The sequence below is a fragment of the Syngnathus acus genome, chromosome 1, assembly GCF_901709675.1.
Source record: "Syngnathus acus chromosome 1, fSynAcu1.2, whole genome shotgun sequence".
In the NCBI taxonomy this organism is placed as follows: domain Eukaryota; kingdom Metazoa; phylum Chordata; class Actinopteri; order Syngnathiformes; family Syngnathidae; genus Syngnathus; species Syngnathus acus.
In genome coordinates this window covers 9,425,200-9,451,505 of record NC_051087.1, presented here as the reverse complement: position 1 = coordinate 9,451,505, position 26,306 = coordinate 9,425,200, and the positions used below count along the sequence as shown (strand labels likewise).

Below are 26,306 nucleotides of genomic sequence, written 5' to 3'. Positions count from 1 at the left end.
AAACTATTATGCATGTCCAAAACAATGTAGGCGTCACTGTTTATTAAATATTAACAAATTCATCTTATCTTGACTTATTCAAACCGGGTGTTATGGCGATTATCAAAGAGTTCGCACTTTTCCCTTCCCCTCCAAACACTATACTGACTTTTGTTCCGAGATGTTCCTGCGTTCTTCATGTCTGCTGCAGCGGGAGCATGTGTGGTGTTTCAGAATGACTTCTCCTTATTTCTCTCAAAGCATGCCAGTTGTCACTCGAAGAGCTGAGAAGCTTGCCAGCTGCACCGCTGCTGCCTCTCTTCTGTCCGGACGAAGGGACGCGGATGCCCGGTCCTCGGTTGCTATCAAAACAGAAGAGGAAGAGACGAGAGTCTCCCAACAAACAGCTTCCTTATCAACACTAGGTGTCGTTAAATCAAAGTTATTCGATTGGTGATTACCTCTAGAATGTTGTCATTGTGCAGACTAATTCAGATCAGTTCACCTTTCTTGAAGTGTTTTATTAGGGTCACCAACATGGGGCCCGCGGGTATAACCAGGTAGCCCCCAAGAACCCCATTAGTAGCCCGTGGCCCTGTTCTAAAAGTAGCTCAACACTGGTGTGCAATTGGGATTTCCAAGGAATGTTTATGGAAGTGATCATTTGAAAATGTAAACACTTGTAAAGATGTATAGAAATAAAGTAAAACTGTCAAAATTAATCCATTCATCGACACTTCTTTACAAATAATAAATAAGACAATTGTGTTTAGACCAAGTGGCAAAATTATGCTTTCCACTGTCTTTTCTTCAAATTGAAATTTGTCATTCTCTCTGTTAAGATGGTACTCAGGACCTCCTCCAGCTGGCCACCACTCAACCAAAACTAGAATCAGATGCTCCGTTGTTATCTTCGCAAAGCCGCAGGCGTAGAAAATTAAAGGTGGAGTACGATGAAGGTGGCTCACAGGTGAAGATGGAACATTGGGAACCTCCTGCTTGGAAGACACAATTGGGACACATTCGTGAGATGAGGAGCAGCCGTGATGCTCCCGTCGATAGCATGGGAGCAAAGAAGTGCTGTGACGCTGAGGCTCCGGCTAATGTTGGTGTTTATATGCGCTACATTTATATAAAAGTTTGATTTGGGTTACCTTTTCTGAATATGCGCCTGTTTTTTCTGCAGGTGAGACGCTTCCAGGTGTTGGTGTCCCTGATGCTGTCCAGTCAGACCAAAGACCAGGTGACAGCAGCTGCTATGCAGAAGCTTAGAGCTCATGGTTGTACTGCTGAAAAACTCCTGTCTACTGATGATAAAACTCTTGGAAAACTCATCTACCCAGTTGGCTTCTGGAGGGTAACGCCACAAAAATCCACAAGTTATTGTCATCGGTGTACAAATGATGAATCCGTCTTTTTGACATTTCCGTTTCACTGTTTCCCTGCAGAACAAAGTCAAATTTCTGAAGATGACAGCAGCCATGCTCGTGAAGGACTATGGTGGGGACATCCCAGACAGCTTGGAGGGGCTTGTTCGTCTGCCAGGGGTGGGACCCAAGATGGCTCACCTGGCTATGGATATCGCCTGGGACCAGGTCTCCGGTATAGGTGGGCACACAGTCCAAGCGGAATCACTTTTCAATCCTATCAAATTCAAATCAAGAGCAACTGCCTTGAAAAAAAAGACAGTGCCATTTTTACGTATACAAATTTGTGGGGCACCACCAACAAAAATCTGTCAAAGTATGCATCCCCAATGTGTGAATTGTGCCATCCAAGGCAATTTTATACTTAAGTACCAAAGTTGGCATATGTGTTAAAAGTGTCATCCGACTTGGCAGGCACACAGCCTTATTTAGACGACTGACATGAAACCTAGGAAACCTTTAAAACGTATGACCATGTCCCCCAAAGCAGTTTTAAACTAACCTGTAGAGGGCGCCAACACCATTCTAACTGGAAAAAACAACCCGAATGACCAAGTGCGATTTGCTGCAAGTTTTGCATTCAAGTGAAGTTCAGTAACCTTTGAATAATATGAACCACAAATGCCAACAACAAGGAAAAAATGCATTAATATTAAAAAATGGTTTCACATTTCATTTTTTGTGTATTCACAGTCATTGGGAAGACCTCAATCAACATTGTACCTTTTATACACACAATTATCTGGACGAGACTGTGATTTAAAATAATGGGATTTTACTGTTAAAGTCTGTGTGCTCATTTGCCAATTTTTACTGGTAATTGTCCAGTTCAGGTCATTTGAAGTTACAGCACCAAAAATAATCTAATTTTATCTCACAGGTGTAGACACACACGTCCATCGGATCTCAAACAGGCTGGGCTGGCTCAGGAAGCCCACCAAGAACCCTGAGGCAACACGCAAGGCCCTACAGGAGTGGTTACCCCGGTAAATTTATGAAACGTTTTCTGTCTTAAAAGGTTGTAACTGAACATAAATTTCCTTCCCTCATCTTGTATTAATGCTTGATGATGGTTACAGGGATCTTTGGAGCGAGATTAACTGGCTACTTGTGGGTTTTGGACAGCAGGTTTGCCTTCCAACCAACCCGCTCTGCTCCCTGTGTTTGAACCAGTACAGCTGCCCATCCGCTCACCAAAGCTCTCCTGCAAAGCTGCTTAAAGTTCGATCGCCGCCCTCTCTCTGTCCAGACGCTTTTGAAGCAAAAACTGAATCTGGACAAGAAACTGTTTTTAATGTGGAAAAAAAAGAAGACCCACAGTGTGTTAATCCCATCACACAGGGAAGGAAACTGAAACGAAACATTAAACACTAATAAAATCATTCTCTTGGTATATACTGAACATTGTTTTACCCACCAAAATGCTTTGTGACTAATAGGAACCAACCAAATATTCTGTTGTTGCTGCCTTGGGAAACACAAACATTTATTTGATAGCTCATATTACAAGATGACATATTTTTTCTGCCTACTCCAATCTTTGCAACATCACATATAAAGCAAAACAAGATGAGATTTGTAGACAATCTGTACACAAGGCAAGCGATTTACAGCAACATAAAAGCAAAGAAAACTAAAAATAAACATTGGTTTTTGCTCATATATATGCTCACCCAACAAAACTGTGTTAACTGGTCATGTCTTAACATTTTGAAAGTTGTCATTTCAGACCTTATTTCATTATTGTGCCTACATTTATCATTTAAAACTACCACAATGAGCGAGGCCTTTTTTTTTGTTCACAGGCTGTGCTCAATTTGGTTTCAGTTCCATCTCGGAAATATGCAAGCCGACTGGCTCTAACTTGGCACTTTCTGCCCCCTGGTTGACTGTCTGGTGCGCTCGTTAGCTCGACCTCAGTGCGCTAGTTAAACTCGGGTGCGCGTGAACGGGATCAGTTTCTGACACCTCCTCCTCAACTTCCTCCTCCTCCTGTGTGGCTCAAACAGCAGGGAACGCCCCCCTGACGAGAACAATTAAGAATTACGCGTGAGAAGGAGCTTTCTAATCTCTGATAATACTCTCCCATGGACGGACATCATTTTTTACGCTTCGCATATGTTTGGTGCCCCCATGCGTGAGCTACGGATTTTGTTTGCACGATGGGTTAAGCATTCATTACTTTTAGCCTAGTTTTCATCTGCACTTTGGACAATTGCGGCTCTTAATGGAGCACATGATGCGTAATGATGATGATCTTTTGCGCACTCGTGATGGATTAGCTGTGACTCCCCACAGTGCACCTGTTTAATCTCCGCAGACTCCTGAATTTGTGCGCCGCTTTTGACTAGCTGGAATGGAGCGCGATCTAAAGCCCAGGGTTTGCTACCTGGTCAAAACAGAACACGGGTATGGTTTCCACTTGCACGGCGAGAAGAATAAAGGTGGACAGTTTATCCGGAAAGTTGAGCCCGGCTCGTCGGCTGACTATGGCGGACTGAGACCCGGGGATCGAGTGGTGGAGGTGAACGGGGAGAATGTGGAGAACGACAGCCATAGTCAGGTGAGTGGAGTGCCGACTCGCAGGTGAATTGACCTTTGCGTGGAAGCGCGAGATCACCTGTGAGATGCAAACAATAAATCCCTACCTGTTGGACCACTTTTACTTCGCCTGAGGAGGAAGAGGAGGAGGGGGTACTTAAATGGGTCAATGTGAGCCTTGTGTAAAGGTGTCATGTTGAAAGTATGTTATTTACAGAACAGTTGGCGGGAGAGAATGTGAAATGAATGGATGTGGTATCAAATAACATCAACGGATGTTCAATTATTGAGGTTTCTTTGCCTGGATTGGATTATATTGATGCATAAACCGCTGTTTGAATCCAGATGTTGCTAATGAACTTTTTTGTCCGTGATTCATAACACATCCAAATCCCTTTTCAAGCGTCTTTATTGACTACGATCCATATGTTGTCAAACACCTATTTTTATCTGCTTGCGCTCGATGATGATGATGATGTCATGCACACAAATTTAAAATAATTTTAATTTGACCATGATTGTTTTCATTCCTAAACAAGACTAAATTCCATTCATCATTTGAGTTGGATTCATGCTCAAAAACTTTAACTTGGTTTACTTGGTCGTTTAATAAAGGTAATTTTATGCCTGGTCCGTGTGCAAAGTGCCCTTATCCAACTTCTATTAGATATTGTAAATTTATAAATTTCTGTAGTGATTCGACGCGACATAAATAAAATTGGATTGAATTTGAATCAAAAGTTAATCAAATTTTCCTTTTTTCATTCAGTTATAGTGCAAGTTTAATTATTATAATTAATTGACTTTGTTGCTAATATATACAGCACACAACTCATGTATAACAAATCCTATCTGAACTTTTTGAACTTTTTCCATTTGAACTTTTCTTGCTTATATAAAAAAAAAACAGTATACAAATGCAAGCAAAATACTTAACAGCCTTAAATGAGTGACCCTTATCTACTGTATACAGGTGGTGGAGCGGATTCGAGAGGTACCTCATCGCACCAGACTATTAGTAGTGGACCGAGACACAGATGATTACCTTCACAGCTGTGGTCTAGCTTGCACAGAAGATTTGGCCATTGAGATGGGGACCCTTTCCCCGCGTCTCTCACCATCAACTTCACCCTTACCTCGGGAGACTTCGCCCAAGTCCCCTAAACATGACCACATGCTTGTTGCTGCAAAGTCGCCCACTTTTTTGGTCTCACCAGGCAAAGTGAAGAGGTCTTCTGTGACATCAAGTACTGTGACAGACACAGAGGTAAGCATCATTTTGATCGTCTCTACGGCACCAGAACATTAAAAGTAATGGTAGCTTTAGGTGTATTAATTCAGGTGCATTCATTAAAAATATATATATACTATGTAGATTATTAAATTGGAGTTGGTTAATTCGTTGCCTGTCAGACAACAAACTAAGATACAGTGGTAAGAACCAGTGACATTGATTACACACCCTTAAATCTAACATCCGCCGAGAAATAATCCCGATTTAATCTCTTACGCTGTGCTGTCTGCATTTAGTCTAAAAGTAGTGCCAGAGCATCTGGCAATTTCTTTCTCAGAGATAATGACCGTCAGCAAGAGGACAACACTTGAGAAGAGAGGGAAAACATGCTCTCACATTCTGTGTGGCATAATGCAACTTGTATTCTTGTCTTGTAACACCGTGTCCCTCAAAAGGTCTTGAGTCAGTGTAATATTTGTTTACAATGCAGTGTTCTCTGAGGTGTGGTCATTTCAGCCGTCTCTTTCTACCTACTGAGTGTTAACACTATAAACATAATTTTTTATTACCTGATTACTGTATCCAACTCAACAAAAATCTGTGACATTTACAAAGTACTGCAGTCACCAAAGTGTGAAGGGAATGATACTTGCTTAACCTTTTATTTCCAGAGAGAGAAGGGGAGAGGGGTTAAATTGGAATATTTCACTCTACTGTTTAAATATTAGACTCTATGCAGCATAATGTAAAAGAACATTGGGATGCAGTGATTTTGTGGGATCTCTGTGGAAAAGAGTTTTTTGTTCTTTTATAGTTTTCGTTCACAAATTTATGTGATTGAGGCCTTCCACACCAAACTCACCCAGCCTTCGACTGGCCAAAATGTTTTTTGAAACATGCCATGTTCAAAGTCACTAATGGTGTAGGGGTACCCTCGTCAGACTTGTGTGTGTGTGGGCAGCGTGAACTCGATTACCTCTCAGTGACGGTGTGAATGTGGGTGTGACGTACCAGCGCTTGGGTCAGCTGCGGACTGGCATCCGAGGCAGGGCAAACATGAACAAAAAGATAGTTTGAAGGATCCAATCATAGCATGAGTGGCATCCTCTCCAGAACCACTTTCTCAGTGGCTGTGGCTGCGGCCAGTTTGGAGTAAAGTCCATCTAGGCCTGAAATGAGCTGCGATAGGCTCCATCACCTCTCGTGACCCTGAAAAGGATAAGAGATGGTAAAAACGGATGACATGTTAATAAAAATCACACAATAATTGCAATAAAACACATGTTCATCACAATTGTAAAGTGGTGTAGACTACATAGTTTCAAGTATTCAGTATGTAAACATAAGAAATCTCATAAATATGAATACAACTGAATATATTGCCACACAGTTTCAAGCCCAGATCTTCTAGTGAGGTCTTGATTTTAGCTGACTTCAGAACATTCTGTCAAATCTCTCTGTTTGGCCTCCAAACAAGCTCCATCATCAGTACCATGGCTCAAATCAACAGGATAAATAGTGGCGGCCCTAAGGCGGTGAATATGATTCTTTTTCATATTCTTGGTTAAAATTACTGATAATCATGTGGTAGATCACACATATTTTATTATACAATCAAGCAGATTTTACTCGACATGTATGTGGGTAAAACTGATCAAATAACTTTTCTATTTTTGCGTGCCTTGTTGCCCAGGTGGACTTTTAACTAGAATATTGTAGCATATGCTCATCACACACACGAAATAAAAAATGGCAACATCAGTTACAATATGTTTTCAACACTGCAGACAATTTTTTGCCAATTCCTCCAGTAGGACTTCTTTTCTTAATCATGTTGCGTAATGCTTGACATTTATCAAACATGTAAACACAGACAAGATTTCATTGTTGCGTGGGGTGAGCAGACGCCCAAATAAAGGTCGTTGTCACCACAGTCTTGGCTGGATTGGTGACACACAGACATACAGTACACATAGTTTTTTTGCAAATCATTTCTTTAACATCCAGCAAAAAAAAAAAAAATAAAGTCAAAGTCTGCACATCTGTACTTAACAGCCTCCTCCTCCTCTTTGTTAGTTCACACATATACTAAAAGATATTCTCTGTAACAAATATTTTTCAATTTTAAGTTTGTCAATAATACCTTTGGTAAGATCATGGATGTCAATTTCATCATCTCTAGAACTATCTTGACTTGTATTTTTACTGTAATCCTGCAATTGGTGGGCAACCAGTCATGATTGAGATGACATCTTTTAATCGACATCTTTGGTAACGTTTGCATTTTTATTTTACCCAGCTACAGATTGAGGCCTCTCCAGAGCCGTCAACTGAGCTCCTCCCTCGCCTGTGTCATTTGGTTAAGGGGGAAACGGGCTACGGCTTCAACCTGCACAGCAATAAGGCAAAGGGCGGACAATTTGTACGCTCGGTCGACCCGCATTCACCTGCAGAGAGAGCAGACGTCCGCCCAGGAGACCGACTGGTGGAGGTGCACGTACACACACACACACAGGGCTCTCCCAATTGACCTTTATATAGGTCAATTTCAATTTACCTATATGTCAAGTGTGGACTCCTAGGTACATCCTGATTAATCAAGTCTGTGCACTAATTTGCTAATTTGTGGACTGGGTTAAAGCAGATTAGTTGGAATTAGAGTGTCTTAGACTGCAAGGGAGAGAGATGGTGCTGACAGGGTGAAAGGCTGGAAATCTGATGTTGGATAACCTTAAAAGGAATGGAGGACATCTAGATTGTTGTTTTTAAATGCACGTTACAAGCCGCTGCATGTTACATACCTCTCTGTCAGTGATGTGTGGAAGATATGGTGTCATGCAAATCAAGATGTCTCGACTAAAAAGTACTGTACGGGTTTAAATCTGTTTATAGCTGTGAGTGGAGACGTGGCTCCTGCCTGTCATGTTGTATAATGGCGACTTCTTCCTAATCGCTGCTGTTTCTCATTAGCATCACTCAATCCGACTTCCCTCAATCCTCACAGTTTCCATGTCTCCTGTTTCCCAGGTCAATGGAGTGAACATTGAGGGTCTGAAGCACTCTGATGTGGTGGCATTCATAAAAGCGGAAGAACGAGAAGTGCGCCTCCTCCTTGTCGACCAAGAGACAGATGAGCTTTTCCACAGACTTGGGATCACACCCACAGCACGCCATGTGTGTTTTCAAGTTTTTTTTTTGTGTGTTTTGTCTTTTGACCACATTTGTGCATTCAGAGCAGAAAGGGTCAAAATATTCCGTACTTAAGTAGAAGTACAGATAATTGTGTAAAAGGAAGAAAAAAAAAATGAAAGGAACAGTACAGATTCAACTCCAGTTCTTAAGAATAAGCAACAAAAGTACAAATGCAGGAAAGACAAATAGAGTAATAATAATCATCATCAAAAAGTTTCAGGTTCAAGTCTTGGCTCTCGCCTTTCTATGTAGAATTTGTCTATATTTGCTATATTTGTTCACCCTAAGCACCTAACCCAAAATGCTGAGATTTAGATAGTGTTGGATATTAATACTTATCTGTTCCCTACTTTACTTTTGTCCCTTTTTCTGTTCATCACAGGTGTACATGGATGAATCAGCTACCGAGCCTGCCTCATCTGCCACCTCGTCTGCCCCTTCTCCGACCTCCACCGAAACGCCGATCATTCATGTCACACTGACAGACGCCGCTATCACCAACATGTCCCCTAAACAGAGGGCCAATGGGAGTTGCGCATCCCAGTCCTCGACCAGCTCTACCACTCAATCAGAGCTCAGTAGCTCTGACATGAGTTTCCAGGTATGAAAAATGTTGCATATGTGTGGACGCCAAGATAAATAAAACGTGTGCATGTGTGTGTATTTGAGGTCCCTGATGAGGATGACTCGAGGCTTTTGGACCCTTTCATGGAGAGCGGCCTGCGTTTGAGTCCTACAGCGGCTGAGGCCAAACAAAAGGTTCTCGCTCGACGTAACAAAAAAAGGGCGCCCCCTATGGACTGGAGCAAGAAACAAGAGATCTTCAGCAACTTCTGATGTTACAGAGCAAGAGGAATGCTTAATACAAGCATGATTTGTGACATAAATGTTATTCTGTACTTGCTAATGCATGAGCAAGGACAAAGTGATGCAAGCAGGTACCAGACACTAACAGTGATATTTTGGACCAAGAAATATATAATGTATTGAGGATTCATTTCAATTTGAGGATTCAAGAAGAGGCTACAAGAGTTTAGAAATATCCTGCAGTCCACCCTCATTGATCCTCTTTTAAGTATGCTCAACAGACAGGATGAGGTCAAGGGGTGATGGTGGCAACACCATGAGTTGTTCTCTCGTTAACCTGTTGCACAATATATTTTCATGGGGTGTCTTGCTTGAAAATTATTTTACCACAAAAGGCAATGAATGCTCAGTTATGAAAGCCACATTTCACTCTCCATGTTCCACCCTAATAATTCATGTTTCTGTTCCCATTGAAAACACTTTTCCTTGTGATAGATGTGGCTGAAATACAACTGTAAGCCTTTGCAATAGTCCACATCAGGGTCTTGGAATATTTGAGACACCAGAGATATCAAGAACTTCCTTGCTGCTCATCCCTGGCTCTTATTGATACACTTTCATCAGAACAAACCAGGTTTCTCTCTGAGTCACACGCAAAAAAACAGTGCAATAATTTTTAAATGTTCAGCATTTTCTATGTAAGGCTATTTTGTGACTTTCATTTGCTTTTCCTTTTCCCTCATTAAGCATTCTAAAATGTGACTCATCTCAAATGTGGAGCATCTTAAACCCGTATCTCACCGAGCTGCGAGTGTTTATGCATATAGTAAATGTTGGCTGTTTGTCAGGGTTCCTAAATGGCTGCAAACAATTGCAAACGGTTGCAACAAGAAAAACTGTTGGCGAATGTCTGGCCATAGTCTTTGCAACTGCGACCTTAAAATCTGACACAAAAATCAACATTCAGGCCAGGCACAAACCTCTGCTGCTCTTTGAGTTACACACTTTGATGATCATTGTAGTCATAGTAATATTTAATTGAGTTACTCTGGGAAATGTATACTCTGTATGCATGTACTGCATATTACATATAGCAGCTGTTTTCAACTTTTTGAACTTGTGATTTTATCTGCATGTCTGATTCAGCTGTAGTAACCAGATTCCAGTATTTCTGTTTTGAGAGTATTTTTGATTGAATCACATTTGAATAATGACTATGCAGTAACATGATGTGTGACAAAGTTTCTCTAGCAGTGTTTCCCAACCTTTGAGCCCAGGCACACATTTTACATTAGAAAAATCTTATGGCACACCACCGAATGAAAATGGCCCCAAAAAGAATGACTTGTCAGATGTTATGTGAATTTACATACAAATTTACTTAGTGTAAAATCTAGGCCTGTCCCATCATGAGGTGGCTGACTAAAGTCATCAACAAAAAAATTTAGCATCGTTTCCATCAAACATCATGCTCTTTATTGTAGACCCAATGTTTGTAAAAGTGTTCACAATAGGCCACTAAAAATAAAAAAAAGACATCATTTTGTACATGAATTAAACTAATTTGATTGAGTCACTAAGAACTGACTCCAGTTTAGATTGTCTTATATTTCAGTATAAACATTTGAATATCAGCGGTCACAGTTAGGGTCAAACAGACTGCTAGTGTGACTGCTAATGGCAAACAAGATGTCCAAAAAAAAATTGCTTACCATTATAAACATGACTATTTCTCACTCTACAATAGAATGTGTTTCCCTTTAGTATTGCTTTTTGCCGGTGTACTTGTTATTTCTTTTTTTTAACTTTGCTGTGGTGTGTAAATGCCGGTTGTATTGAATCGCTGGAAAATACATATGAAGCATCCACTTTGTAAAAACACAGGCTGGGAGCATGCTCACAGAGTTAGTTGGTAAGGGGCAAGCAACTCACCCCCAAAAATGAAAAACTCACTTTCACACATCATACTAACACCCTCAATGAATCGAAATCATGCTTAAAGGCAAACAACTTCTCATGCAGGATCTGTCGAATTGGCACACTAACCACACTCGCACTCAGACAAGCAATATATGGCAAGGTTAGTCATTGTAAAAGTGCGGATTAGTCGCAGTTTCACAAGGTTGATTTTATTTGCCATTTAGTATTGGGATCGTTTTTTTGTTTGTTTTTTTGCAAGTTTAAAGACACTTAAGTTCACAGTGCAGAATGACAGAACACTGACGTTGGGATAAACACATATGGGGTAGGGTTATTAAAAAAAAAAGTCTGTACAAAAAAAGGTCAAACAAAATAAAAAGTGCAAAAAGAACTTATCAGCAACTGAAAATAAACATTTGTGTTATGTAATTTCATATTAACAAAACATCAGTAGCAGCAAAAAAAAAAAGTGGACCAGATGTAAAACATCATAGATATTTGCTTAAACTATCAATATGGCAGCAAATGGATATCAATACAAATGTAGAACTGAACACACAAACACACGCACGCGTATACACATACACGCAGTCACAGTTAACAGGTGCCAAGGACATTGCGGTGGGAGTCAAGTTTAAGCTCAGTACCATGTCAAAAACAAAGCACAATTTAATTGGCAGACACAGAATGACAAAGGATTTACAAACTCCACATGCACACACATAGATTTATATATACACACACAATTAACCCTCATGTACACAACCAAGGGTGTGATTCTTTCGCTATGATTTTCTCCCCTTTGGTGTGAAAACAAATGTGTTAGCCCTAATCCTCCCTTCATGGAGGAGTGGTGTCTGTGAAGCCACAAAGAGACACAATAGAGGCTATTCTCTCTCTCTCTCTCTCTCTCTCTCTCTTTCTCTCCAGATCAGGTAGAAAATGTGACAATAAATGTCTCGCATGGATAGTTGTGTGAAGCAGCACTGTGGTCAAAATGAAGGTAAGAAAACATCGATGTTGGGTCGTGCGGTTACTTGACAGCTATGTTGAATTCGAAGACAGCAGATGAAGTAACTCTTATTGAATCCTATTACCCCAGAAAATATGATTATTACCCTGAACTTAAACATAGTTAACCATGTCTGTCACTAACTGCATGCAATAGGTTGTAAAAAGTCCATAGTATAGTGCCTCCCACAGTCAAATCCAAGTACTGCACATGCAGCATAATGTGCAAGTGATTTTTAGTCTACACTAGAGAAGTCAGTCGGTCTTGTCCGTCTGGTGGTCAGGCTACTCTTGCGATTAGGAATCCTGATTTAAAAAAAAAAACAATTAAATAAAAATAAACTCGTACTATTCCTGTTCTCCCAGCTCGGTAACAGACGTGTGTCCGTGGCTTAGATTCCCTGCCTTGTTAATGAAGTCCCTCCCTCTCGTTCCCTCAACGTTCTCGATGCCGGTTTCTGTCCCTGCCTCCCTCACATTCGCCACGTTTCCACGTATTCCGACTCGTCTCTCGGTCCCTCTCGCTGTCCCTACCAGTTAGTTTTTCTGTGTCGGGTCCCTGCCTATTTAATCTAGAGGTGTGTGTCCCCTGTCCCTCCCGCCCACCCTCCGTCTATGGACAAACACATAAGGACATGGGGGCCGTCCTTCAGGGGAAGCGGCCAGAAGCGTCCCTCTCCCTCCCCCCAGATCAGGGCAGTGCAATACACAGATGGATGAGTTTCCCATTCACCCTCCTCCTGTTGGCTCACCTGCACAGACAAGGCAGAGGACGCAACAAAATGGGTTACCTTTTGGAAAAGGTATTTCCAACATGAATAACAATGTGCAATGTGAAAAAGATTGCATTTAAATAAACAACGATTGAGTGCAACTTCTGCTTTCCAGCAATTCCCAAGCGGAGTACCTTGAGAAATCGGCAAGTATGCTGAGGGGAAATTACCAAATTTCAGATGAAAATAAATACATTATAATCATTGTTTAATAGAAATAACACATCTTTGTTCATCTATCCTTTGCCAGTGCCGTATCATGAAAAGCACAGCAACAAAACACTCTGCATAATGCATATTTTGTGCTGACATTAAGTAGATTTACCTCTTGGACGTGAGTGGAGGCTTTATACACCGTAGCAGGCTGCCAGTCGCTCCTTCAGCAGAGGGGGGAACTGCTCAGAGAACTGTTGCCAGTTCTCCTCTCCAACCTGCTCCTTAAAGCCGTGCAGGATCTGTTTGAGGAATTGGAAACAAAGTTAGTATACGATTTTATTCTTGGTGAGTGGTGGCCAGCAAGGCCTTCTCTGCTGCCCTAAATTCTCTCAAAAACACTGGCCTACATTTACCACCTCAATTGGAATATTTCTCTCAAGAAATTTAATTTATCATGTCCCAACAGTATATTGTCTTCATTTTGTATGATTAGTTTTGGCTGCTGCACTGCCTGTTGGGTCGTGAATAGTGCGGCATTTAAAATTAAATAGTTTCTTTTCCTTTGGTGATTCCTTGATGATTGTAGTTCAAATATATATATATATATTTGATGAGTTTGTCTTATTTCAGGCAGTATTTAATATTAATGTTAACCAGTGCACGCACACACACATCAATGTGTAAAATACTGCTATCTCCAACAATACCAGTCCCTCACCTTATAGAACATTTCTCTCAGATCATCTTTGGGGTTCACCCAGGAGGCGACTGCATCGCAGAAGAAGATGAAGTCCTGAAAAATCAATTGAATTTAGAGGGGAAAACCTTTCATTCGGTGTACAAAATGTGAAGTCTCACCTGCACCACACCGCCTGGGTTCACACCAATCATCATGCAAATTCCACGAAAAGCAGAGTCTTTCTCTTCATTATCTCGAATGTTGCGGAGTGATGTGCACCTGAAGCACAAGAATCATCGCCAACTTAAGTGAGGACACTCAAAGTTGATCTAACAGGTCTTTAACAACATGAGTATTAAAAGACTCTCGTTTTCATTAAGATGCGATTGTGCACTGGTGTGATGAGGTCACATAGACGGAAAGAAAACTTCTTGCAAGTGCTGGCAACTGAGCTCACAGGATTGTGAGCTGAATCCCAAACAGACATCCCAAATGAGGCAAAACTTTAAAGTTTTGTAAACAAATTCTCACCATGGTCGGATGAACTGCGGCAGCATGGGTGCGACTTCCTGAGGACACACGTAGCCCAGTCGTCCGATGGTGATTGCTGGAAGAGAGTCAGTTTTGCGTTTATGTGGTTACTTTTGTTTTGGAGTTTTTGTGGACGTTACGTTTTCATGAAATATATATACCAGTGTTTTCCAGTAGGGTCTTGGGAGTGTTTGGTCGATTGATGATTTCAACCAACTGACTCAGAGCCATCGGAATGTACGGCTGCATCTCCACACCCATCTGCATGCATATCTCTCCGATGGCCCAGGTAGCGTTGTTACAGACGGAGATGAACTCTGGGTTCAGGTTGGTCCCGAGAATTGGCATGAATTCAGCTGAAGGAGCACAGAAACACAAAAGGAGATTATTGGGCAAGACACAGAAAAGTGATTTAAGCGCTTTACATTTGTACTCTAGGAAGTGAATTACCAATGCAAGGTTTGACATGAGGGAAGCAAGCCTTGGTCAAGTCTCCCAGTAGAGCAAATGAACTCTGTCTTACTTCAGGCATCGTATCCTAGGAAACAACCCAGTGAGCCAAAAATAAATAAATAGAGGAATGTAAACACACAGGGGGGGGGGGGGGGGGAAGAAAAAAAAATTCTTCTCGAACAGACCTCAATTCGAAACAATACATGACAAAATCTATCATTTAATGTTAATGTCATTTATAATTTAATAGTTGCTGTGGTTTGTAGTGAAACGCAACTTCTCTGTACAAAAATGTTAGTTGTAATTTTATGTGTGAATAATGAATGCTTCAAAGATGGCATGCCGCACCTGCATGCACTGGAAAAGCAGAGTCATAATGTTGCTGCGAGCCACAAGCGTGTCCACATGGCCACCCAATCCCTCAGCCAGGCCGCTCAGAAGATCTAGAGCCACAATCATGAAGTCCTTGTCAGGTGCCTCATACTGATCTGGCTGCTGACTATACATCTAAGAAAGGCACACACCAAGAAGACAACATCCATGACTAGTGGAAACTTCACAAAATAATCAACGTATAATTTTTGGGAGGCTCACCATGGCTTGGGCCAGGGTCTTCTGGACAAGCGTGACACAACGCTGATAGACAGGCTCACAGTAGGGGAGGAAGCCACTCTGCAGCGCTGTGGCCACAGATGACAGACACTCCAGCAGGGGGAAGAGATCTTTATCTTCATCCTTCAGTTCATTCCACTTAGAAATCAAAGGTGGCATCAGCTTTTGGATGTACTCCTAAAAACAAGACATTTTTGCGTGTGATTTAGTTGAGCAATTATCATTTGGCAAAAGTTTATGGAGCAATACAAGCGTGATATCCTCCAAATCGAGGCAAAAGGGTCCACAATATGAAGTGTAAAGATATAGTCATAATATTAAAATATGCAGTAAAGCAGATTTCACAACTATCGAGGTTAAAGCATACAGGCATACACTTTTTTAAAGAAATGTTCACTATCAAACTGTTGCTTGTGAAGCCAGTTGAGTTTGCTGCCAACACCTTGGCCATAATCAAATTGAGAATTTTTTCTTCTCATAAGCAAAGAAATACTCTCGATTTGGATATCATCACTGTGCAAGTGGGCTTGGTGGCTTACAGGCTCATTAAGATGATGTCCCACAGAGTCTGCCAGGGTTCCTATGGCATCATAAAGGATGAGTAGATTTTTGTGCTGGTACTTCCCAAAAGCAAACACCAGCGTGTCCAAGATGAAGCTGAGGTAAGGCACTAGCTCCGTGCAAGCCTCCTCTTCCAGGGTGGCAAACGCGCTTTAGAAAACATGTGGAGAGTAAGGAATTGGGAGCAGCACATGAGCATAAAGACGTATTCTAAAGGCCGGATTGTCTACCTGCACGCCGCCTCTTGCACCCTCTTATTGCCATCCAGGATGCGTTTGAGGAGCTCAGTCATGAGAGGTTTGAGGTGAGCGTCAGGAGGCTGGCTGACCACCCAGTGTGCGTAACGACTGAGGGTCCAGCATGCGATGGAACGAACCAGGGCCTTCTTGTCACATAAGCACTGGATGAGATGGGGGATGAGTTCGGGCAAGTAAGGTACCATACCCTGCATGCATCCTGCAGAAAGAAAACATTATCAGAAGTTCAAATTAAACGCTGCCATCAGTATGGCCATTTTAGATCATTTAAGAAAATGCAGGACGATTTTGCCATAAACACACAAAAAGAGCCAGCCAATCACAAGGCACATTGAAAAAACAAGAACTGACACTCAACTATGGACAATGTCAAATAACTTGACGTGCTTTTGGAATGTGGGAGGAAGCTAGAGTACAGCACGATATGGCACAGTTTCCAGTATTCTTAAAATACTTTCATCCATCCAGTAAAACATTTGCAAGGTAACCGGTCGCTGAGGATGGCCAAGAGGGAATACCGAGATTATTCAGAACAACAAATCTACAGCAGGACTCACCCTCAGCAATGGCCCCAAGGACAAGGATGCCAGATTCTTTGATGACCCAGTCGGGATGGAAGAGCAGACCTTTAAGGAGAGGCAGAAGATGGGGAAGCAGCTCCTCTCGGAACACGTTGGCCAGAACATCCAGGGCCGCAGCAGAACATTTCCCTTCAGGAGGAAAACAGCAATAAGAAAATAATAAGCTTTGAAATGGTCATTTCAATACTCTTTAATAATTAAAAGATTTGCTTGATAATTTGACACGAGACCATTTAATACTTGACTTACGGAGGTTCCAATCAGACAGCGTATCGTCATCATCGTCCTCATCATCATCAATGTCTTCCCCCTCTTCACCCTCCCCTCCTTCATGCTGCAGAGTGACAGTGCGAGACTTGTGGAAACGAGGCTTGATGTCTTGTTCGCTGTCTGGAATTGCCTCGTCTTCCTCCACATCACCCTGGCGGACAAGAAAAGAAAGTGATTTAGGTCAAAGACAAAACAGGCAAACAAGGCAACTGAAGGCAGTCGCATGCCAGGCAGAGCATAATGGCCTTGCCTTGAGAAGAATAATATCAATTTCAGAGTATTTCATCCCATTCACTAAGATCGGAATGAGTCTGAAAAGAAAGCAGACAAACACATTTCCTACATATCAGCCAGATTTGACTTCTTTGTTTCTTTGACATTAATCCAGTCCATTGAGCGGCTGGCATGTGCGCACTTACTGGACCAAGTGGCCAGACAGGGCCTCTTTACAGATCGGTTGTTCAGCCAGAGTCAACCAGAACTCACAAGCCTCCAGAGCCACGTTCTCATCGGGGTCTTGAGTACGCTGCAGCATATACTGGTGGAAGCGGACAGAGAACGTTGTTCATGGCAAGACTAGTTGATTTACTTATGGTGTCGTGACTGAAGCCCCCACCTGGATGATGCTGTGCATGTGTGGGATGAGGCGGTCAATGCGGACTTCCAGCAGCATGACCAGAGCCCTGCACACGTTTTTCCGTACTTCGCTGTCCTCGTCACCTGCCAGTGCAAAGAGACTCTGGACAGGAAAGAAGCAAGGAGAAAGAGGTCAAGGATGGGGGGGGAAGGAGTTTCAAATTCAATCCAACAATCCATTTATTACATATAGCTGTGCCAAATTTACATTTGGACATTTGATCACTGAACAAAATAAGAGAACAATTGAAATGTTTTTTAAAGCATAGGGGGGGGAAAAAAAACAGAAGGGAGTGATAAATCACAGCCGTTACACCCACTGGCCATTTCTATTATTTATTGAAAGCTTCTGTTTGAATCACAGTCACATTTTTTTTGCTGCGGAGCCTGTGGTGAAATAATGGTGCAAAGCACATTCACACAATCACACCCACAAATCAGTTGTGTGAACTGACGCAATGAGATTTGCAAACCACAAGAATAGGTTATTTAGTATACTTCTCGCACTTCATATCTCTCATTGACTCAATAAAACCTCAATTCTATGTGAAATAATAGTTGGCAATTACAACGACATATTGAACTTTTTTTTTTTTTTTTTTTTTTTTTTAAATCATGGTACAGTAAAGAATCTATCAAAGGTAATGGCTAAAGTAATAATCAGAATTTTTAATAGCAAGGTAAAAAGATTTTTGGCATTAAATATAAGAAACCCTTGCTTTAAAAGTCGGTTTCTTTGCCACATTTTTTGCACTATACAGTGGTGCCTTGAGATACGAGTTTAATTAATTTGTTCCATGACCGGGTTAGTGTTAGCGCATTTAACTCAAAACACTCTTATCTAAAACTGGTCCAGCCTCCCGCACCACAAAAACAAATGACAACATTTGGTAATAATAAATATAAGTAATATGAACAAGCAGTTAGTGCCGTGCAATACAATTGTGCAGCTACTTCGACTGTTACTGCCTTGACCACAGGGAGGCAGTGTAATACTATAAAGTCATGCAGACACAAAGCCAGAGGATAAAGAATATATGCCTATGAGTTTGGGGGGCGCAATTATTCCCTTCTTAATCTTGATCACCATCTTGGATGCCACGATTAAATATACTGATTGTCAGTGATACTTACATTTAAAATGTGGGTACTGCTGCATATCTGAATCAAGTACTTTTTTGAACCAGGAGGTAATTGGGGGAAAAAAAAGAGCAATTGAACTTAAAATGAGGACATATTTATCCATCGAGCCCTCTGTGAATTTTATTTTTAATTATTCATCGTAAATATTGAACAAATTAATTGTGATTATCATTTTTGCCATAAAAATGTAATGCTACTCTGTGTACTTTTATATTATTTGTCTACATGTATTACTCCCCCTTTTGTGTTCTAATACCCATTTCTTCTAAAACCACTGGTTTGCATTGTTTAAGGAAATTTGTTGTCATTCTGTCATTATTGTGTCATTATGTGACACTTATTTTCTTCTGCTTATCAGTCTTTAAGAGGCCAGAGATTAAATTGATTCTAACTTAAATGGGACGTTATTAAAGCATTTACACGATAGATTCTGATGGGGAGGTTGGGGAAAAAATACAGTACATAAAGTACTCACCTCAATAAATGTGTCTATATTATCCATGAGAGCCTGAGCTCGACCAATGATGAACTGGTTAACGCATGCTATGGCGTGGGACCTGAGGGGAAGACAAGCATGTGGAAACCAGCCTAGATTCTTTTTATACTTCCGAGGTCTTCCACTACATTCCAGCTGTAGTAGATTACATATGCATAGAAATAGATGCACATTCAAATTAATTTTATTCAAAAGTATTAAAAGCTGTTGGCATGCAATAAAAATTATTTATCCAACAAGCAAAACATTTTATTATTTGTTGTGGGAAAAGCAATGTAATAAAAAAACTCAAACACTTCATTCAAACTTTGACACAGCAGCATTCCATTTTGATACATTTTCATGAATGTCAAGCCCTGTTAGAATATAATTCGAACTGACCTGATCTTGGGGCTGCAGTGTTTGAAAAACTGCAGAAACTTGGGAATCATAATGTTGAGCGGTCTGTTCAGTGCATCGCTGTCCAACAACTCAGAAGAGTCTTCGCAGATCTTTTGCAATGCTCCAAAGGAACCCTGAGAGATTAAATGAAGAAAACCACTCAAATGCAATAAATACGTAATGTAACAAAAGCTGTATTTTTTGTGTGTCTGTACTGCCTTGCCAGTCTGACCTCACAGGTGTTATAGTCCTCCGAATTCAGCAAATTGCAAAGCTGTGGCAAAAGTTCCGGCCATGTTTGAAGCTCTCCTTTGGAGGCTATGGTTGTGATCAGGATACCTTAATGAAAATAATAAATATGTTGCACATGAATAAAACATGGATAGAATTCTCAGAACCCCCCCGAAGAAAAAAGTTACACCGCAACGACATTAACTGCAAAGCTACATATCAGCCTGATACACATTGGCTACGAAATAGAAGTTACGCTAGCTATATGCCAAGAAATCTCACGGAGTACCCACCAATTGTAGCTCTGATAAGTGGTGATGGGTCTCCAATGTTATTGAGACACTCTCGTTTGATGAAGTCAGCCACATTGGGAGGGAAATTCTGGTAGTGAGCCTTAACATTGTTCTTGAGTATCAGGCCACTGAGCGAGCGAGTAGGCTCATCTACAAAAAGACGGCAACAAAGAGAATAAATTACAATTTACAGTATAACTACAATACTATGAGTGACATGCAAGTTGATTTGGATTTTTTAATGAATTTATAAAAACACTCACCCTCTGACTTTAGGCTTGTGAGGACAAAGATGAGATAGTTGTTGAAATCTGGAAACTGGTTAAGTTGCTCCAGTTTCTGTGGACTGTGTTAAGGAGTTCAACCAGCCCAAGCACACGTTACAAAAGCTCACACACCCTTACATACCTAAAATTATTGTTAGACTTTTAAACAGGTGTTAAAATACAACCAAGCTTATTATATAGTCTTTTTCAAGCACATATGTATGGATACTTCCTGCACTGCTCTCTGTGTTGCTGTGTCTGGAGACTGGGAGTCCTTGAGAAGTTGAAGCACTTGTTGGAGACTTTGTTCATCTGGTTGCCACTCCATTCTGCAAGATAAAAAAAAGATATAAAGTAACTGTTAAAAACACAACCTGTGTTGCCATTGCTAGCCTAATTGTCAGCCATGTTAGAAAACAAGAAGCACGGTTAGGCTTCTGTTGTTACAAAGCTTTAACAATAACGTCCATGCATCCATTTTCTATTCACTTTTAGGGTCCCGGGTGTCCTGGAGCCCATCCCAGCTGATTTAGGGCAAGAGGCGGGGTACACCCTCGACTGAGAGGCAGAGGACGTCAACCATTCCCACGCATATTCAGACCCAACGACTATTTATTAGTCTTCTATTACCCTAACCATCCAACTATAACGGATCACATTAATATGAACCCCACAAAACATTGCGAAAGTCCCATTGTGACGCAACGAGCATCGCCATGTTAGGTAGCATTTATTAGCTGTTTGTTTGTAACTGTCACTGTGATTTAACAATCCTTCTTAAGCAAATGGCCATTTTAAGTAGCCTATAATTGTGGAATTGTGATCCGGCTAATCTTCTAACATGGGGCCCAGACTACACGGGCACAAATGTCTAGCTATCTAGCTAAGCATCGTTATAATCGTTAATACGTAATCTGCAGAAAAGAATACGATCGACAGTCCTACGTTAACCACCACTGCGGTACCTTTACAACATTTGGGGTTTGGGCTGAAATACCTTGCTAGAAGGGCCGTACAAATGAAATGTATAAATATTCAGAACAGAAACGTCGCTAATCAAAACCTCCGGCAGCTATTAAGTAGCACGGTTAGCTAGTATCTGCTTGAATGTGCCGCGAAAATGTTACCTGGTCACTCCGATGTATCAGACGTATGTATCTGTAGGCAATCCGAGGGCTACAGTAAGGCAGCTAACATTAACGTAGTATAATTCGGCTCTGTTAAATCGAAAACGATCATAAGAGCTCAAGAGATTTATGTGAGCGCTATGCCGCTAGCTGGTATGTGACAGAGATTGCATGCCTTGCAATCAAGCCGGGGATCACCATGAACTCACTCGGCTTCCGTACTGGGCGGACCGTCATGTAAAGCTGACTGTCAACCATTGCTGTCAATTTTAATTGGCTCCTGCTAGTCGTTTAATTCTTTTTTTGTATGAACTTGATTCACAATTACTGTATGCGTTATATTCTCGTTTATATTTTCTTAGCTGGCCCCAAAGGTAGTCTACACTTATTCATTCATATGCATTCAGTAATATATCCCATCATTATAGTTCACCAACAACAAATAATTGACTTGGGAAGTTTGCATTATGTTCTCATTTGTGATCGTAATTAATACAACCCTATAGATCTCTCCACGGATATTGCATATCTTGTCCAAACGTCATGGTCCGTGACTAGTTAGTAGTCGGGGTTCTGAGGTTGTAGGTTCTCACTGGGTATTCTTCAGGTACTACAGCATCTTCTCACTTTCTAAAAACCTGTTTTGGGGGTTAATTGAAAACAAAATTGTCCTTCAGTGTGAATGTGAGTGTTTGTAATAGCACACAAATTCAAGGCCTGCGGGCCAAAGCTGGCTCTTGACATCAGTTCCCACAGAAACATATTAGATCATATGGCACAAGAAGTGGAACTAGCTACCACCCATAATCATTGTGACAATATGGCTTAGCAATTAAAAAAAATCTAGCCGTACAAATAAACCTCTACTGGTATTTAAACTGGGCTGTAGTTGTTATTATATGAAAACTATATGGACTGTCGAAACTGTGACTGTTGCACTTGTCTGCATCTATTATTTTCTAAAAAGAAGTTTTGACATTGCACTTCACCCAAGAAGATGATTTAAGATGTTGTCCTGTATACACAAAACATTTTATTATTTTCTTTCCTGAACTTTCATGACTACCCAGTATGAACTGAACAATCTATCCATCCATTCTCTGTACCACTTATCTTCACTAGGGTGTGCTGGAGCCTACCTAGCTGACTTTGACACACTAACAATTATACATTTTTGTGGTTTCACCACTGTCACCAGCAAGCATAGCTGTTGAAAACAAGTTTGACACACCTGAGCACTCATCAAATTACAGTACTTCCTTTTTTGTAATTCCTGTAAGAGGTACAGACTGCAGAGAAGCAGAAATTTTCCAGTGGAAGTCATAACTCAAACTAAGAGGAAGTCTTTTTTTTTTTTTTATCAATGAAATGACTTTATTGAACATATACACAAAATTAGTCAAGCACACTTTTGTCTGAAAAAACATACAGTCAGACAATTTGTGATCTTGATGTAAAAATAATAATAAAATAAGGTAAGCTGCATGGAAGAGGGAACAATGTTTAGCACAAGGAGCTGATTTCACTCTTGCTGCAGCCCCACTTGCAACAGGCATTGGACAGTCCCACCACGACATCCCGTCCTTTCCTATCTGCACTTCGAAGAGCCTCCAGGACTTCGTCCGAGATTGGTGAGCGAGCAGAGCGGCTGAATTCAGCATCCACAGGCGCCGCATCAAATGACGGATCCTTCCATACATTAGATTGCGCAAGATCTTGCTCACTGGCCATTTGAGGGAGAGGATTCGCATTCCATCTGTCAAAAGCCTCGTCTCCAGTAAGAGCTGATGGGAAGACAAATGATGAATTCTTTTAGAATTAATATTTTTATGAATGACTAACTTCACTTCACAGGCAGTCTTACCTGCGTCTCCAATGCTTCTCCTCCAGCGAGAGCCCCCACAGGTAAAAATGACAGCGCGTATGAACTCTCTTCCACACAGCTTCATTCCATAAAAAGAGGAATGGGCTTCATTTGGCCGCACCTTGTCTACCAAAGCCACCAAGAGACACAGGGTCAAGAGTGCCGCCTTCCACATGGTCCTCCAAAATCTGCTGTAGTTGACTCACTGTGCTGAAAAGGTTTCTGCAAACTCAAGTGGTGCAACTAGTTTGGTTTGTGTTTCATTTTGGACATCTTATATAGGTCTCAGTTGCTCAAAGAAGCACTTCCGGTCTTCGTCATATCCAGAGATAAGAGCTGAGACCTTTAGGGGCAACAATGCATATCTAGTAACAGACAAGTCGTGATTATATGGCCAATGATGCCACAAGTGACTCCAACAGAGCTCTCAGCAATCTAATCACCTGTGACCTTTTACTTGCCCTTTCTGCCCTCACTGGTAGTTTTTGTTGTGCTTCGTGTGACACATGGCGATATCTCAGTCATGGCATCTTCTCAACCAGAAGCTGAAAAGATTTCACTCTCTCCATGTACCTCATCAATTTAGACGGCTTAATATCTCTGGGAAATCTTGTTTGTTTGTGCCCTTGTGTACACACGTGAATGCTCACTCACATGTTCTGCAATGTAGGATGGCCTAAGGAAGTACAAAAATCTTGTTTGGTCGGGTCCTTGTGTACACACATGAATGCACATTTACTTGTTCTGCAATGTAGGATGGCCTAAAGAAGTACAATCCTGCACAAAGTCTGATAAACTCTATTGTTTCAACTTCCATTTAATTGGAATAAGAACACACATGTGGGTCTCTGGGGCGCATGCACATCCACAAAATGTTATGCAACATAGTAATGGCTTTGTTAGCTACCTTTTGAGAAAATTTGTTTACGTGCAAGCAGTTCTGAATTTTGCTAAACTGTGATGTCAAAATTTGGACGATTTAGAAAATACGTTTCATTGACTTGGTGAGTTGTCTCTCGTGCGCTTAGCATCTCAAACTAGCTTTTTTAGGATGACTCAACAATATCCCTTTAAGCCACTAGTCACCATGGTTACAAAAGCCGTTCCCCTCACAAGGGCAGAGTGAGCAGTGGTTCAGTTGCATGAGAAAATCAAGTAATTTCAACCGAGTGTTAAAAATGAATGGGAAGTGTGCTTTTATTATTCACTCTTGTTTATCTTGATCAAAGCATGCCGGAGATGGCTCGATGGATGGATGGATGGATGGATGGATGGATGGATGGATGGATGGATGGATGGATGGATGGATGGATGGATGGATGGATGGATGGATGGATGGATGGATGGATGGATGGATGGATGGATGGATGGATGGACGGACGGACGGATGGATAGATAGTCATTGAAAATAATTGGAAGGTTTTATATTAGGCCAGTGTTAGGCTACGGATTTTTGTTATTGATCTGACTCCAAATTGTGATCAACACTTAACACAAGAGTTATGTCCTAATCCACACACTGGTACACCTAACAATTTTGCGAGTTCGTTCTGTCAAAGAGAAGACCAGTAGATCAATTAGGCCGAATTTACCAAGTATTTATTCCTGACAAAGCAAACTAATACAGGCGCCTGGGTCTCGGGTCCTTCACACCAAAACTCGTGTGCTCTTGTGACCATCAAGAGACAACACATTCTTCCGGGTTGCCCAGTTTTCAGGAAACACAATATGAATATTCAAGCATGCAAAATATTGTGTGGTGATTGGTCGATGGCCATTTACTCCTCGTTTGGGTGTTTTTCGCTGCTAAGTGCAGGTGTCCGGCCTCAGCTGTCTGGCGGTTGGGTCTGGACCACCAGGACGAGTTGTTATTCTCGTTCCTCACCGGCCGAGATGTTCAAATAAGGTGTTCTTCCTGTCTGGACCGATGAGAGGTATTCTCCTTCCATCCTCCCTGTCTGGACCGATGGTACATACTGTTCCACAACACTTTGCCGAAAATAAGTTCATGGAGTTGCCTGCACATTCCTCAGCGCCCACCCTGCACGAGCACTCCGCTACTGAAGATTATATTGATATGATTATATATGTCTAACGCAGCTTTAATAAGTTTGCAAACTGGCAAAAGCATTTATTGATATGATTATAAGTCTAGCACCGCCTTAATAAAATAAGTTTGCAAACTGCCGAAAGCACATTTCCCTTGACCAGTTAAACCTTGAAAACAATATCACAAACCAAAACAGCAAACGGATGATGATTTTAATGTGTCCGAGATTTGATGCAACTACAGCAAGCTGAGAGGAGAATTTATAAAAGAAGTCTTATTCACTCAATGCATTTAGATTTACATTTTCTTACCTAAAAATCGAATGTTGTGTCACAAATTGTGCTATCTTCGAAGATGTGCATCAGATATTACAGTGGGCTACCTGGGAATACAATGATCTGTTAATCTCTTGTCTCATGTTCATCATTTGAATTCAAATCTAAATGTCTTATGTAAAATGTACAGAATATGCGTCACTATTACAATATTTTTGGGAGGGAAATTTTCACACAAGCCTGAGGGCACCAGGAGAACCTGAAAACTCCAAGCAGAGCCTAAATTTATAACCCTGATCCTGAACCATAAAGTCGTATTTTCAGTTGGAAAAACAGCCTAAAGGCACGAACGCTACTTATCTGGAAAACTTTTATTACACAAACGAGGGACTCACTCAAGACGCCAACTGGTGAGTCCTCACTGAAACTAGAAGTGGTCATGAGACACTTGGTCCCTGTCAGAGTGACAGACAGCGGCCATTGTCCACTGAGAGAAGAGTATTGTTAATGACGTAGATATCCCTGCGGAAATGGTCCAATCAACATTTAGTGGTAGGCGG

General features: G+C 41.2%; 4 protein-coding genes across 4 annotated transcripts; 2 read left to right on the top strand and 2 right to left on the bottom strand.

Moving 5' to 3' along the window:
• Window positions 1–40: 40 nt before the first annotated feature.
• Window positions 41–2,808, top strand: nthl1 (nth-like DNA glycosylase 1). Its single transcript, XM_037259972.1, has 6 exons — window positions 41–404; window positions 822–1,084; window positions 1,166–1,336; window positions 1,428–1,587; window positions 2,287–2,392; window positions 2,486–2,808. Exons 1-6 carry the CDS (start codon window positions 161–163, stop codon window positions 2,778–2,780), a joined length of 1,239 nt encoding a protein of 412 aa, XP_037115867.1. The 5' UTR covers window positions 41–160; the 3' UTR covers window positions 2,781–2,808.
• Window positions 2,809–3,454: 646 nt separating this feature from the next.
• On the top strand, window positions 3,455–10,492 carry LOC119123347 (Na(+)/H(+) exchange regulatory cofactor NHE-RF2-like). The gene is made up of 6 exons (XM_037252374.1): window positions 3,455–3,969; window positions 4,921–5,214; window positions 7,481–7,672; window positions 8,209–8,355; window positions 8,756–8,974; window positions 9,043–10,492. The coding sequence occupies exons 1-6, from the start codon at window positions 3,763–3,765 to the stop codon at window positions 9,208–9,210; spliced, it is 1,227 nt and encodes a 408-aa protein (XP_037108269.1). The 5' UTR covers window positions 3,455–3,762; the 3' UTR covers window positions 9,211–10,492.
• A 795-nt stretch (window positions 10,493–11,287) lies between these two features.
• On the bottom strand, window positions 11,288–21,767 carry LOC119123338 (transportin-2). Its single transcript, XM_037252362.1, has 23 exons — window positions 21,558–21,767; window positions 20,660–20,759; window positions 20,428–20,503; window positions 20,165–20,314; window positions 19,873–19,979; window positions 19,641–19,774; window positions 19,239–19,320; window positions 17,601–17,723; window positions 17,404–17,522; window positions 17,235–17,295; window positions 16,964–17,135; window positions 16,691–16,843; window positions 16,107–16,332; window positions 15,855–16,026; window positions 15,298–15,492; window positions 15,052–15,210; window positions 14,701–14,788; window positions 14,412–14,606; window positions 14,251–14,326; window positions 13,899–13,998; window positions 13,759–13,833; window positions 13,210–13,339; window positions 11,288–12,863 (listed from the first exon to the last, which is right to left on the bottom strand). Exons 2-22 carry the CDS (start codon window positions 20,756–20,758, stop codon window positions 13,232–13,234), a joined length of 2,670 nt encoding a protein of 889 aa, XP_037108257.1. The 5' UTR covers window position 20,759; window positions 21,558–21,767; the 3' UTR covers window positions 11,288–12,863; window positions 13,210–13,231.
• Window positions 21,768–22,979: 1,212 nt separating this feature from the next.
• rln3b (relaxin 3b) lies at window positions 22,980–24,379 on the bottom strand. Its single transcript, XM_037252177.1, has 2 exons — window positions 23,422–24,379; window positions 22,980–23,341 (listed from the first exon to the last, which is right to left on the bottom strand). Exons 1-2 carry the CDS (start codon window positions 23,594–23,596, stop codon window positions 23,061–23,063), a joined length of 456 nt encoding a protein of 151 aa, XP_037108072.1. The 5' UTR covers window positions 23,597–24,379; the 3' UTR covers window positions 22,980–23,060.
• Window positions 24,380–26,306: the final 1,927 nt, after the last annotated feature.